A 13,679-nucleotide genomic window follows, 5' to 3' on the forward strand; every position below is an offset into this window, starting at 1 on the left:
GCGTTAGTTATAGACTAGAACGGGTCTAACATCCGCTCCAGATTTTCAAAGTAAAATATCCGGCCCATGAACTCGGCAGTGTTTGATGGATTATAAATTGTGGTCTCACATTAGCATCACATTTAATCTGTTCTAAACATCAACTCTACTTTTACCTCAGTAGATAAACAAAAAACATATTCATCTGCCAGTCTTTTAAACAACAAGGGCAAAATAATGCTTTTATTTTGGAGGTCCAGCTGCTTTACCTTCTGGTGTTAGCGATGCTAACAGTTATTAGCTTCCTGCAGCTAGCTGTAATCTCCATTTTAGTTCTTCTTCTGTCGCCACACCTGTCCAAGCTGCTTCACGTGGGCCGCCCACGGCGCGTGAGTGGCATCCGGCGAGTGCGCGGCAATGCGCGTGACCGTCTTACGGGGGCGGAAAATGAGTCGCAGTTATCAGAAGCAGGGTGGAGGGAAGGTCCCGGATGTTCGTCCCCAGGTGTTCGGTTCTGGCCCACCTGAAGACCCGGAGCTGGGTCCCCAGGTGTTTGGTTTTGGTCCACCTAAAGACCCGGATCCGGGTCCTGTTGCACCAGCTGACGACGAGTCTGTGACCTGATGAAGAAGAAAAGTTCTGGTTGGTTCTGACCCAGCAGGTGCAGACTGATGAAGGTGGTCCCGCATGGGAACCCAGATCAGTTCTGGACCTCCTGGACCATTTCAGACTGATGAGGGTATAAACCAGAATTGACCGGTTCGGATGTTTGTCGATCAATCAAAGCGCGTTTTCGGCATCATGAGGCTCTGGTTCAGCACTAATCAGCTGATTGATGAGATCAGGTGGGACTGTCGATGATGTCATTAAAACCAGACCAGGAGACGGTGGTGAAACGGTTTCTGACCGAAACTTTGATCTGAACTCTGAAGACGTTGGAAACCAGCTGAGATTCTAAACAGGAATTCACCATTACTGGATTTCTACATTAAAAGCGTCAACATTGTCCATTTCCACAAGAAACGCCTGCGGATCAGGGAAACTCAGAACGACAGCAGAGTTTCAGAGTCCGAGTTGCTGCCTTGTAAAACCTGCAGGTTTTAGATGTTTTCCTGCTGCAACACTTCTGGCTCACAATGAGCCATTCAGAGGCTGATGAGTCTAACAAGCTGCTGGGGAGTAATTTCAGTTGAGTCAGGTGTGTTGCAGCAGGGAAACATCTAAACCCTGGTCCCAGCTGAGATCTGAACGCCATGCCAACGTGTTCCAGCCACACTTAAAAGCTGCATTTGTCTCATCAGGGCTGGGCGATATGACGATATATATCATTTGGATGACAGAAAATTCTATGGTTTCATATTAGGCTCTATCGTTTACGCCACAATAAGCTGCTTTACTGCAGTATTTTACGTCAAGATGCGCGTTACGGCACGCAGCAATATATAAACAAACATGGAGGAAGACTGTAGCAGACGTGTTTCAGAGCAGGATAATTCACTATAAGATGAGCAGCCAACCCAAACTGATGAGCTTGTTCCTAAAAGAGGTAGGGCTGGTCGATACGGCAGAAACATAAAATCTCAGATTTTTTTAAACCAAGTATGATTTTAAGAGATTTTTTTTCCCCTTACTGTAAAGAAAAAAAATAATAAATTACAAACATCAGAAACGAGTCTTTTTCAAAAATGCTTTTATTGCAGTCAGCCTAGGAGTTTACCTGAATTTAAAGTGCAACTAAACAAGCTGTTAAACAAGAGATGCAGGCGCTGCCACTGTAAACATAAGAAACATGTTTGCACTTCGAGCATTTCCACTGAGATAGTTTTAACTTTTGATCATACATTTAAGAATAGGCCTCACTTTCAAAATAAAATAAATAAATAAATAAATAAAAGTGCCTCTTCTTAGAATAAAAAATAGTGATTCCTTTTTTGGCACAAGTATTTTGTGCCAAGTATTTTTTGGCACAAGTATTTTGACATTAAATAACCAAAACAATTTCACAGATTGGAAATGAGGTAATAAAAATTAATCTTTCTTTACACTTAACATGTGTATAGAGAAAATTGACCTCTTTGGTACAAAAATACTATGTAAAAATCCCTGAATGTTAATTAAAGCTATATTTCTAACATACATGTATTATTACATTCTTGCTGTTTTTTGTTTAATTTACACATTTTTGGCAAGAAAGACCGTCCTGTCATCTGCATCTGGCTTCAGACCCCTGTGGCATGTGCCCCCTCCCACAGTGAAAACCCTGCGTTTCTATGACACCTAGGACTGCGCAATAACTAAATATCGCCATAAAAATCTGCTAATGGAAACACCTACATTTTTTTTTTTTTTAAAAAGTCAAATGTTGCTAAAATTTTTACGATCTCAAGAAGAGGTTTTTCAGACATTTCGATATAGAAATATATTGAAAAAGTGGAATGGAAACACTTTTTTTGCGTTTACGTGTCCGCAGACGTGATGTGGGGGGTCCTGACCAGTTAATTCCCGGTAAAGATGGCGCGGTGTGGAATAAACATTTTCAGAGTTTTAGAAAAGAAAGGGAGGGAGAAAAGCTTAAAAAATCCGAAGCAAATTCTCCGCAACAAGTAGAAAACACGAAAATAACGCTACGTGCCCACTTTGCATTAACCGCAATTTTTGTAAAATCTCACGAGGGAAACAAGATTTTATGAAACGTGATGCTAAACTTTGTTCAATGTAAACACACGCAAATCAAAATTGTTCTTTGTCAAAACGTACAAATATTGTTTTTATTTTGCAAAAAAAATGTAATGAAAACGCAGATGGGGGGATTTGTTGTTCATTGCTAGCTGCCATGTTGTGTTTATGTGTTTCTGTGGGAAAACCAGCAGGAGTGCGCTGATGTCACTATAAGGTACGGAAGCCCAAAAGGTGATGGCGGGGCGGAAAAAAATCCAGATTTTCATGAAAATAAATCATGAAAAAAAATCTCCAGAATCCAGATTTTCATGAAAATAAATCTCCATAAACAGCAAATTTTGAATTAATCGATTAAATCAATTAATCGCCCAGTCCTAAAAAGCGGAGGAATTTCTGTCGCATGGATGCGGTTTAGATAGAAAATGGTAACAGATACTGGTCAGTATCTGTTACCATGGCGATCGATAATGAATAACAGAAAACGTTGAAATTTTGGGCTCAACACACATGACCAGGATCTTCTCTTCAGTCATCAGGTGATATGTGCCTCAGCGTCAGTCTGCACGCTCATCAGATCAAGGATCCAATCCAGGACCTGAGTTCTGGTTCTGATGAACAGGACTTTCTGGTCTGATAACCCGGACTCTCGGACCTGAGTTCTGGTTCTGATGAACAGGACTTTCTGGTCTGATAACCCGGACTCTCGGACCTGAGTTCTGGTTCTGATGAACAGGACTTTCTGGTCTGATAACCCGGACTCTCGGACCTGAATTCTGGTTCTGATGAACCGGACTTTCTGGTTATGATGAACCGGACTCTGACCTGAGTTCTGGTTCTGATGAACCAGACTCTCAGACCTGAATTCTGGTTCTGATGAACCGGACCTTCTAGTTCTGATGGTGTGTAAGTTTCTCTTTCCGGTGCCAACCGATGCTAAGGTGCTGAAAAATCCCCCGACTCGACTGAGATCGGCTCTGATGACTCAGCTTTGATCTGCATGAGTCATCTCAGGACTCGGTCGGTTCTGAGACGCTGTGCGGAACGACCGCAGCGCGGCGAGTGCTGACTGTCTCTTCTTCTGCTGTTTCCAGGGCGATGGCGCGGCCGAGCCACAGTGATCACGTCCTCCAGCAGCTTAACAACCAGCGGGAGTGGGGCTTCCTGTGCGACTGCCTCATCGCCATCGGCGACATCTACTTCAGGGCGCACAAGGCCGTCCTGGCTGCCTGCAGCTCTTACTTCAGGATGATGTTTATCCGGGACCAGCAGGGGGCGGGCCGTCTGGACCTGAGCAACATGCAGATCAGTGCCGAGTGTTTCGACCTCATCCTGCAGCTCATGTACCTCGGGCGGATCGTCGTGGGGACCTACGAGTTCGAGGAGTTGAAGGCGTCCATGGCGTACCTGCAGATGTACTACATCCCCGACTCGCTGGAGGACCTCAGGGACATCAGGAGCTCCAACCTTACCCCATCTTCATCAGCCTCCTCCTCCTCTTCGTCCACGTCATCCACCGGACTCGCTGGTGGGAAAATGATGTTCGGAGTTCGGATGTACGAGCAGCAGAGGCCTGCAGCTCCGGAGGGCGAGCGTTCGGCGAAGCCAGTGAGCGGTAGCAGCGGGCGTCTAGCTAATCCTGTAGCGGTTAGTAAGTCAGCGGGGGTCGAGGAGGCGGTGATCGCTCCGCTGATCGTGGCCCCGCCCACTGCGGAGGGAGCAGCTGAACAGCCATGTGACCTGAGGAAGCGGTCCGGCGGCAGGAGCTCTGCTCTCAAAGACCGGCCCAGATTCGGACGCACGTACACCTGCGACGACTGCGGCTTCGTCTTCAGCTGCGAGAAGCTGCTGATTGAACACATCCTGACCTGCACGAACCGGAAGGCTTTCCACCCGCCCAGGGCGAACATGGAGGGTGACAACGACTCCAGTAAGGCGGAGAGCTCCGCCTCCGAGAGCGTTGAGGAGCACCGGGTCGTCTGCAAAGGCGAGGACGACCCCGACCTCCTGATCAGGTCGGTCGCAGCCGGGACGGACCGTGAGCCCGGGTCGATCAGGAGCATCAAGACGGAACCAGAGGAGAGCGTGTTCCCCGATATCGAGATGGTCATGGTTGGCGAGCACGCCTCCAGGAACTGTAGCAAACGGAAAGAAGCGCTGAGGGAGAACATGGAGTCAGACCGTGAGCCAGAACCGGGAGTGTCCGGTCTGGAGAGCAGCGGCGAGTCGGTGGAGGGTCACCCATCTAGCAGCAATGACGCCAGAATCCCTGCGAAGCTGCGGAAGGTGAAAGACGAGCGCCAGGATGGCGACTGCACCCCCTGCGAACTGTGCAGCGCCCCGCTGACGGAGGAGGACCGCTCGGCGCACTACCTGTCCAACCACATGGGCCACATCTGCGCTTGCGGCCGGTGCGGCCAGGTACTGATCAAAGGTCGGCAGCTGCAGGAGCATGCAGAGCGCTGTGGCGAATCCCACGGCGGCGAGTCCGACTCCCACGGCGAGGACGAGGTCTCACTGCTCGGGGATCCTCAGGGGATGGAAGAGGCGGATCTGGCGTGCCCTCACTGCGGCCTGCTGTTCCAGAACGAGAGCCTGGCGCTGGAGCACGCTCTGTCCTGCCACGACCAGGAGCTCTTCCGACCCGTGATGCTGGAGGAGGGATCGGAACCGGATCACCGCCGGAAGCACTTCTGCAGCATCTGTGGTAAAGGTTTCTACCAGCGCTGCCACCTGCGGGAGCACTACACCGTCCACACCAAGGAGAAGCAGTTCACCTGCCAGACCTGCGGGAAGCAGTTCCTGCGGGAACGCCAGCTCCGCCTCCACACCGACATGCACAAAGGAATGGCGCGCTACGTGTGTCCCGTCTGCGACCAGGGAACCTTCCTCAAACACGACCACGTGCGACACATGATCTCCCACCTGTCGGCCGGTGAAACCATCTGCCAGGTGTGTTTCCAGATCTTCCCCGGCGGCGAGCAGCTGGAGAAGCACATGGACGTCCACCTGTACATCTGCGGCGTCTGTGGGGAGAAATTCCGTCTCCGGAAAGACATGAGGAGCCACTACAACTCCAGACACACCAAGCGGCTATAGAACGTTACGGGGAAGCCATAAATGTGAGAACAAATCGTGCACTTGAACACCAAAAAGACTTTTTATCGCACTTTTAGATGTTTGTGGGACTGGAGCAGGTTGTGTTTGAACCAGGAGGCCGGTGATTGGTTGCTTAGACACTGGTGGGCGGAGCCTAAGATTTCCTGCTCGGGTGATTGGAGGATTTCCTTCCTGCTTGACTTCAGTCCGGATCAGATTTACATTTCAGTAATGGGTTCTAGGAATATTCTGCGGCCTGTTCAGAACCACAGGAGCGGTTATCGGATCGTTGGTGGTCCAAGTTTTACCAAAGTTTGCCAATAGACTCATCGGGTGGTTCTGGACCTGGAGAGTTAAACTCCGGTCCTCCAGGGGTGCTGTCCTGCAGGTTTTTGTCAATTCCCTCTTCAAGCGGATCTGACAGCTGCTTGTGTTCTTCACAACGACCCATTTCATTCAGGACCCGAGTTTGACACCTCTAGACGGTCAGAATTCTGCTCAGTGGCCCGGTTCCTCGTGTCCCGCTTCACGTATTGGTGCCTTTATTGTCACGCTGTCTGCCGTGATGCATGATGGGAGGACAGCAGATGCAGGTACCAGGCCCGCCACGTCAAACTGAACCCGAAAAAGCCCAATGAAACACTAGAATCAGAACCGAACCGCTGGACCTATGCCTTAAAAAGTCTCTCATCCATGCAGTTCTGCCGAATCAGAACCAGTTTTTAGAAATATCTCATGGCTCAGAAATGGGTCCAAACCAAACTTTTAGAACCCCAACGGACAACACTTTGGAACCAGAACCAAAACAACGAGCGGTTTCCAGCCCTTCCAGAACATTTCAGTCCAACCCGATCTTACGGAGCCAGTTTTAACAAATCCAGAATGGCCCAGACCCGATTTGTCCTTTAACTATCCTGTTCTGGTTCAGAGTTGGTTCTGGATCCCGGTAATGATCTTTTCAGCAGAACCAACTCTTGTCGGTCCAGATCTGGTGTCAGGTTCTGATTTGGGGTCATGGAGACAGAGCAGGTTTAAAATCCAGTACCGGTGCTGCGTTTAGCTGGTCTGATCCAGACCAGACCCAAACTGGTGCTGAGAAGGTTCTGAAGTGTAACCAGTCCTGAACTGGAACCAGATCCAGATTCACACGGGTAACGGGGATCTGAAAACACTGGAGGTTCAGTAGAAACAGCAGGAGGCAAGTGGTTCTGCTGGGACACTCATTTGTTCAGATCAGAACCGTGTGGCAGGCCGTCCAAAAGCTGATTTTCTGTTGCAGGAACCCTTAAACACTAGTTTAGTTCCAGCAGTTCTTCAGGTTGCTGCAGCAGGAACCGAAAAGGTTCTGGATCCACCAGAACCTTCCTCTAACAAACTGCTGGTTGTTTGTCCTGGTGGTTCTGTTTCTGATGTTCTGCTGTGTGAACGCGGGCCTTTTCAAGCTCCAAATAAACCAAGTGAACTCCTGTTTCGTCTCATCAGTGTGTTCAAATGAAACTTAATTGTTCCGGTACCGGCTGCAGTACACAGAGTGTCCACGCGGGGCGCTGTAGGATCAGATCAGCATTTTTACGCCTTGTCACCAAACTTCACATAAATTCTACCTTCAGGAAAATTGGGCGTCTCTAAGCTGCTGCCCTGCCTGCTCCATTTCCAGCCCCTCTTCCACCCGCAGGGTCCTGGTTCTATGTGCACTTTTAGCGTTGTTTTGTTCCTCTTCCAAACACATCTTCAGGTCTTCAGAAGTACATGCTAGTTGGTCGTTTTAGGTCGGGACGGCAGGCGGGACAGTCCAGAACCTTCCTTCCTCAGTTATGCTCATGTAATGCAGCAGAATGTGGTTCTTCTTCGTCTTGTTAGAAACTGCAGGACATGAAAGCAGCAGGTGTTGCTGGAAAACAGTCAGTACTGATGTAGCAGAACCGAGATCCGACCCCAGACCGTCCACGCGGGACCCCGATCCAATCCGACCCCAAACCGCCCACGCGGGACCCCGATCCAATCCGACCCCAGACCGCCCACGCGGGACCCCGATCCAATCCGACCCCAGACCGACCATCACAGATCTGAGCTTTTGGACTTGTTCCTGACAACAGTCCCCTTCTTCAACAGTCCCTCTTTGCTCCATTCCTTCCTTACTGGAATGCTGCTGGTCTGACCACAGTCCAGGTTACTGCTGTATGATGGTCCATCCCAGATCCCTCCCAGTCCAGAGAAGTCCAGACCGCCTCCAGAACTCTGGACCAGGTTTACATGCAGCAGCTTTCCTGCTCAGTAAAGTCTGAGGTGACATCTGAGCGCCGATGGAAGGTTTCCATGGTAACCTGTGCTGATGATGATGATGATGATGGTTCCAGATGCAGGTCTGTCTGAGGGACCAGAGATCATCTCAGATGTTCTCCCTTCTGCTTTAGAAACCCTGTAATTCCTCCGGATCATTTTATGTCACTAGAGATTAAAGCAGGGGTGTCCAAAGTCGGTCCTCGAGGGCCGCTGTCCTGCAGGTTTCCCATGTATTCCTGTTCCAACACATCTAGCTTCCACTAAATGGATCAAACAGCCAATGACGTGCACAACTGATTAAGCTCTACTACTAATAAATTTGAATCAGGTGTGTCTGAGCAGGGATACATAGAAAACCTGCAGGATTCTGGCCCTCGAGGACCGGAGCTGGACACCTCTGGATTAAAGCTTCATTTCTCCTTCCGCAGGACGACCCGGTCCAAACAGCAGCAAAGTTAAAGATTTTACAAACACATTTACATTGGCTGGATGTTTTTAAAACTAGTTAAAACCCCCGAAGAGCCTCCAGGGAGACCAGTCCAGCGGACCAGAGCCGTTCGGGAACGTGTTGCAGGTCTAAAATAGAAAACTGATGGATATTAACAGGAATAACTTCACTTCGACCGTCTGCAGTTAAATTACAGTCGCAGAAACCGTATTTTTCCTTCCTGGTACCGACCCAGTTTGTTTCAACTCAACTTTATTTATAAATCCCTTTAAAACAACCAGAGTCGAAACAAAGTGCTGGACACAATCTGCCAAAATAAAACAGTTCAAATGCAAATAACACAATAAAACAACAGGTCATACAAGGAATACGGAATTAAAACAATAAAACAAACGGAATAAATAATAAAATAAATAAAAATAAACTAAAGCACACTGACCAGAAACTGTCTCACATTGGGTTAAAGGCCAAGGAATAAAAATGGGTTTTAAGAAATGGACACTGAGGAGGCTTGTTTAATGTGGAGGGGAAACTCGTTCCACAGTTTTGGACCGGCGCCTGATAGAAGGCCGTCTGAACCATAAAACTAAATGTTGTGGAACTGGAACCATTTAATGTTTCTCCATTTTAAATTTATTTACACAATTTATAATAAAAGATGCATAAATATAAATCATACACATTTTATTAACTGGTTCCTCCAAACCCCAAGTGTCTACAAGACGTCTCTAAAGTAAGTCAGTCTCAGGGCGTTAAAGTTCTAGTAGAACCTCCTGAACACAGCAGATCTCTGAACAGCTTTATTTGTTTTGTGCCAAAATTTCTCTGTTTTCAGAGAAAAATTATTCAAGCTAATTTATTCTGATCCAGTTAAAACATCCGTATGAACCGAATGAGTTCATGCAATCCAGTTTAAACCAATTTCCCATCTGAGAAAAAACCCAACAGAGGAACCGGAGATCCCATTCTGATTGACGCCCCGCTGCTTGCCCAGAGAAATCACTAAATACAAAACATCGATGCAACGGTGACTATAATCCAGGAGGTGAAGAATCATCCAGTCCCAGTTTGATGGGATTAAATATCCCCAGAAACAGCTGATCGGGACAAATCCCTTTACATACAGTCTATGTCCCCGACACATCTGCCCCGAAAAGCTGCCTCAAACCTGACGGACACGTCCAAGATTCTCCAAAGTCCAAACTTCCTGCGTCTGACCTGGAAATGTGGTCGGTGTTTTACGAGGACCTGAAGCTCATCATCTTTACAGATTAAAGTGCCGCTTGGACGAACAGCTGATGGATTACCGTGATGATGGAGGATTTTCTCAGGACATGAAAAGCTCCATCAGAAAGTTAACGCCTCAAATGCCAAACATCTCTGATGAACTTCTAAAATACAATAAAATATATTTGAGCCGTTTGGATGGTTTTTACGTACAAACTGTATGATTTCAACACCAGTAAGAAATGGGACCTTTTCTGGTTTTTCTCTCAACAAAACCAATAACTGGAGAAGTTACATTCAGCATGCTGTAACAGGTTCAGTCCAGGAGTGTCCAGCTCCAGTCCAGCCACGATCCTGCAGGGTTTCCATGTATCCCTGCTCCAACACACCTGACTAATTAATCAGTGACTTTAGGAAGTCAGTGCTGGAACAGGGATGCAGGACAGCGGCCCTCCAGGAACGACTAGTCTGGACACCCCTGGTTTAGTTGGTCTAACTCCATAACTGGATTTTTGCTGACCTCCAGACTCGGAGTGATGCAGAGTCAGCAAACCAAGCAACGCACAATCGCAGCCAACATGGTGAGTTTATGTTTTTGTTTAACTCCCAGTAGCTTGAAAGTCAAATATTGCTACAACAGATATTTCGAGAGGGTCTTTGCTGCAGCCTGGAGAATGAGGCAGGGCTGGATATTGGACATTTTGATTTGGATTAACCCTAACCCTCACTCTAACCCTCACCACGCCCATTTGACATCCAACCAAGCCCATTGGACGTCCAACCCCGTCCAATATCCAGCCCACTCTCCAGGCTGCAGTCAGGGGTTATTGGAAATTTCCAGACCTTTAAGCTCCATGTTTGAAGGACATTACTTTAGCAGCACATCCAAAGTTACCTCTTTTAAACCTCATGAGAGCTATAAACTGAAGACAATATGGAAAACAACAAGGCTCGTTGCAAAGATCACTCTGAACTTTGAGGCATTAACTTACCCCCACATCCCATCCATGCGTTTTTCTGGACGTTTTCGATCCATTCCGGGGTCTTCGGGCTGTTGGGACCTTTCTTTCTGGTGGGTCACCACACAGCTAAAGTAAAAAGAAAGAAAAATGGAACCAAAAATAGTCTTTTAATGTCCGTAGACGACAGACTCTTGTCTGTACTGGTTCTGGACTCAGACTGCAGGCTTACTTGTGGCTCCTGGAGGTTCTGAAGGTAGAAAAGTGGTCTTGGTTCTGAAAGTAGATACATATTTCTTTTAAAGACAGTTTTTCCTCTTTAACTGTTGCTTTGTGCAGCTCAGGATGAGATCATCCAATATAACGGTTAATTTAGCTCAACCATGTTTAATTAGCTTAGAAGAACGAACCAGACAGATGTTTACAGGAAGTGATTTAACTGGATTAGTGGATTTGATTACATCTTAGTGCTTTGGCTTGTAACTTGTTGTACAGACGTGTAATCACACCATGTTAAAGTCATCTAAGTCCAAAAACAAGGTTAGAAATTTAATCCTCACCGCTGCTCAGCAGGTTTCTTTGCTTATTCTCACCTTGCTGAAATTACTGGGCCATCAGCAGGCTTGTTGAGGACAAGATGCCGAGCAGAGGAAATATCTAAAACCTCTGGCTCTCTGTAGCATCTCAGAATTACTTTTTCCTATAAACTTACCACAAATATGAGTCTTAAGTGGTCCAGATGCCGTAAGAAGCCTAAAACTTACAACCATAAGAGTCTGAGGCCATGCCTATCTGCGAAATAACTTCTTACAAATCGACAGGAGGTCAGACTAATATGCTGAAGCTCCCACCGTGTGTTCTGAACCTTTCCTAAGTTGTCTAATAATTGTGTTTAACCTGCTAATTGTGATCAGAGCTTGTACAAGTTAAGCCTTTAAGCAGCGTCATGCTTAATATGAGCATTTTTATTTTCTTTATAAAGTAAATAACAGCAGCAGGCTGTGTTGCAAGACAACACATAGAAAGTTAAGCCAATGAAACTGGGCTCACTGGGAGGAAATCCAACATTACCAGTTCGAGTCCCACCTCGTCTCCTCCCTGTGAAACTGAAGGGATGTTGCTGAGAAATGGCCGAGAAGATTCAACAGAACACAATAGTTAGAAACACACAATTAAATAATCATGTTGGGAAAAGTTTAAATAAAATCACCTCAGTGGGGGAAAAAAAAAAAAAAGACTAGTTTCTTGTGAAACTCTTGACTCTCAACTCAAACGAGGCAGACTACCTGGCCAGGTGACAGCGGTTGTCTAATTATAATTACAAAGAAGGACTAAAAGAAACAAACCCACTAGTGATACCAGCTTATCTGGACCTTATCAGACTGGGGACCAGAATGTTAGTTGTATCAAACAGGAATGTCGACCATCCAAGTGAAAACTAAATAAAACTGTTAAATGCAAGGCTGTGTCTCAATTCGTTAGTGCACTGGAATGCAGTGCATAGTGTGCACTACGCACTTTTCTCTGTAGTTTGCACTACGGTGGGTAAGTGTTGTCCCAAATGGACGTAGAGCACTAAGTGACAAACTCGCATTTGACCACAATTATTCTGCCGCCTAAAGTAAAACAAAGTGCTAAATTATGAGAATGAATTTGCTTCTCTCATAAAACTACATCGCATAAAAGGTGACGATTTGCTCTGATTGGCTGAACATGAGTTGGTGCGTATATTTATTTATTTCTAACGTGTATGACCCACCAGCATACGTGCCCAGAGTGCGTAGCTATTGCCAGTCTCGCTTCATTATTGGTTCATCGTTTCAGAGACGGTTCGTCCCACTAAATTCATTTTAGGAAGTTGTAATAAATAAATGAACAAATCCAGCAAACATAACTTTATGTATCATATCATCATATATAATGGCCTACACTAGAGTGATCTATCTCAGTTGTTAACAATACAAAGCACCATCAGACTGTCATGTGTCTCTGCATGTCTCCCACATGCTTATTAGTATAATAAAGTGCAAATCAAAACACTAATAAAACAGCTTTTAAATATGCAAAGATATATTCAGTATAAAAATGTCCTTTACATGAAACACGTGTTTTAACTGGTGTTTACTGTGATGCTGTGCACATCTGGCAACAGGAAAGGGATTATAAATGATAATGTAGGGAATGTAATGCTGTAAAGAAGATGCTCAGACACACAGATGCAGCAAAGTTGTCATAGAAACATTTTATTGAATCCTTTATTGAATCTCCTCCTGCTTGTAGCGGTCCATCTTCCTCATGACGCTCCTCAGGCAGCCTGTCTGAATCCACCTGCAAGCTCGCTTCACCTGCTGCCTGTCAGAAGCCAGGTGTGTGTGGAGAGGTCTTTCAGGATCCTAGAGACCAGGTGGAGGTCAGTCTTTCAGGATCCTAGAGACCAGGTGGAGGTCCGTCTTTCAGGATCCTAGAGACCAGGTGGAGGTCCGTCTTTCAGGATCCTAGAGACCAGGTGGAGGTCCGTCTTTCAGGATCCTGGAGACCAGGTGGAGGTCAGTCTTTCAGGATCCTAGAGACCAGGTGGAGGTCCGTCTTTCAGGATCCTAGAGACCAGGTGGAGGTCCGTCTTTCAGGATCCTAGAGACCAGGCGGAGGTCCGTCTTTCAGGATCCTAGAGACCAGGCGGATGTCCGTCTTTCAGGATCCTAGAGACCAGGTGGAGGTCCGTCTTTCAGGATCCTAGAGACCAGGTGGAGGTCCGTCTTTCAGGACCCTAGAGACCAGGTGGAGGTCCGTCTTTCAGGATCCTGGAGACCAGGTGGAGGTCTGTCTTCCAGGATCCTAGAGACCAGGTGGAGGTCTGTCTTCCAGGATCCTAGAGACCAGGTGGAGGTCCGTCTTTCAGGATCCTAGAGACCAGGTGGAGGTCCGTCTTTCAGGATCCTAGAGACCAGGTGGAGGTCCGTCTTTCAGGATCCTAGAGACCAGGTGGAGGTCCGTCTTTCAGGATCCTA

At 46.9% G+C, this 13,679-nt stretch overlaps 1 protein-coding gene across 1 annotated transcript; it reads left to right on the plus strand.

Annotated features, from left to right (window-relative positions):
• The first annotated feature begins 398 nt into the window (after window positions 1-398).
• Window positions 399-7,214, plus strand: zbtb1 (zinc finger and BTB domain containing 1). The gene is made up of 2 exons (XM_079255834.1): window positions 399-528; window positions 3,750-7,214. The coding sequence occupies exons 1-2, from the start codon at window positions 470-472 to the stop codon at window positions 5,752-5,754; spliced, it is 2,064 nt and encodes a 687-aa protein (XP_079111960.1). The 5' UTR covers window positions 399-469; the 3' UTR covers window positions 5,755-7,214.
• The last annotated feature ends 6,465 nt before the right edge of the window (window positions 7,215-13,679 follow it).

The sequence above is a fragment of the Telmatherina bonti genome (assembly GCF_933228915.1).
Source record: "Telmatherina bonti genome assembly, chromosome: 16".
Classification (NCBI taxonomy): Eukaryota; Metazoa; Chordata; class Actinopteri; order Atheriniformes; family Telmatherinidae; genus Telmatherina; species Telmatherina bonti.

Bases quoted from the DNA above. Each gene is read 5' to 3' on its own strand.
- zbtb1 (XM_079255834.1), top strand. From the start codon at position 470: ATGTTCGTCCCCAGGTGTTCGGTTCTGGCCCACCTGAAGACCCGGAGC. The intron at 529-3,749 runs GTGTTTGGTTTT...TGCTGTTTCCAG, and splicing joins ACCCGGAGCTGGGTCCCCAG to GGCGATGGCGCGGCCGAGCC.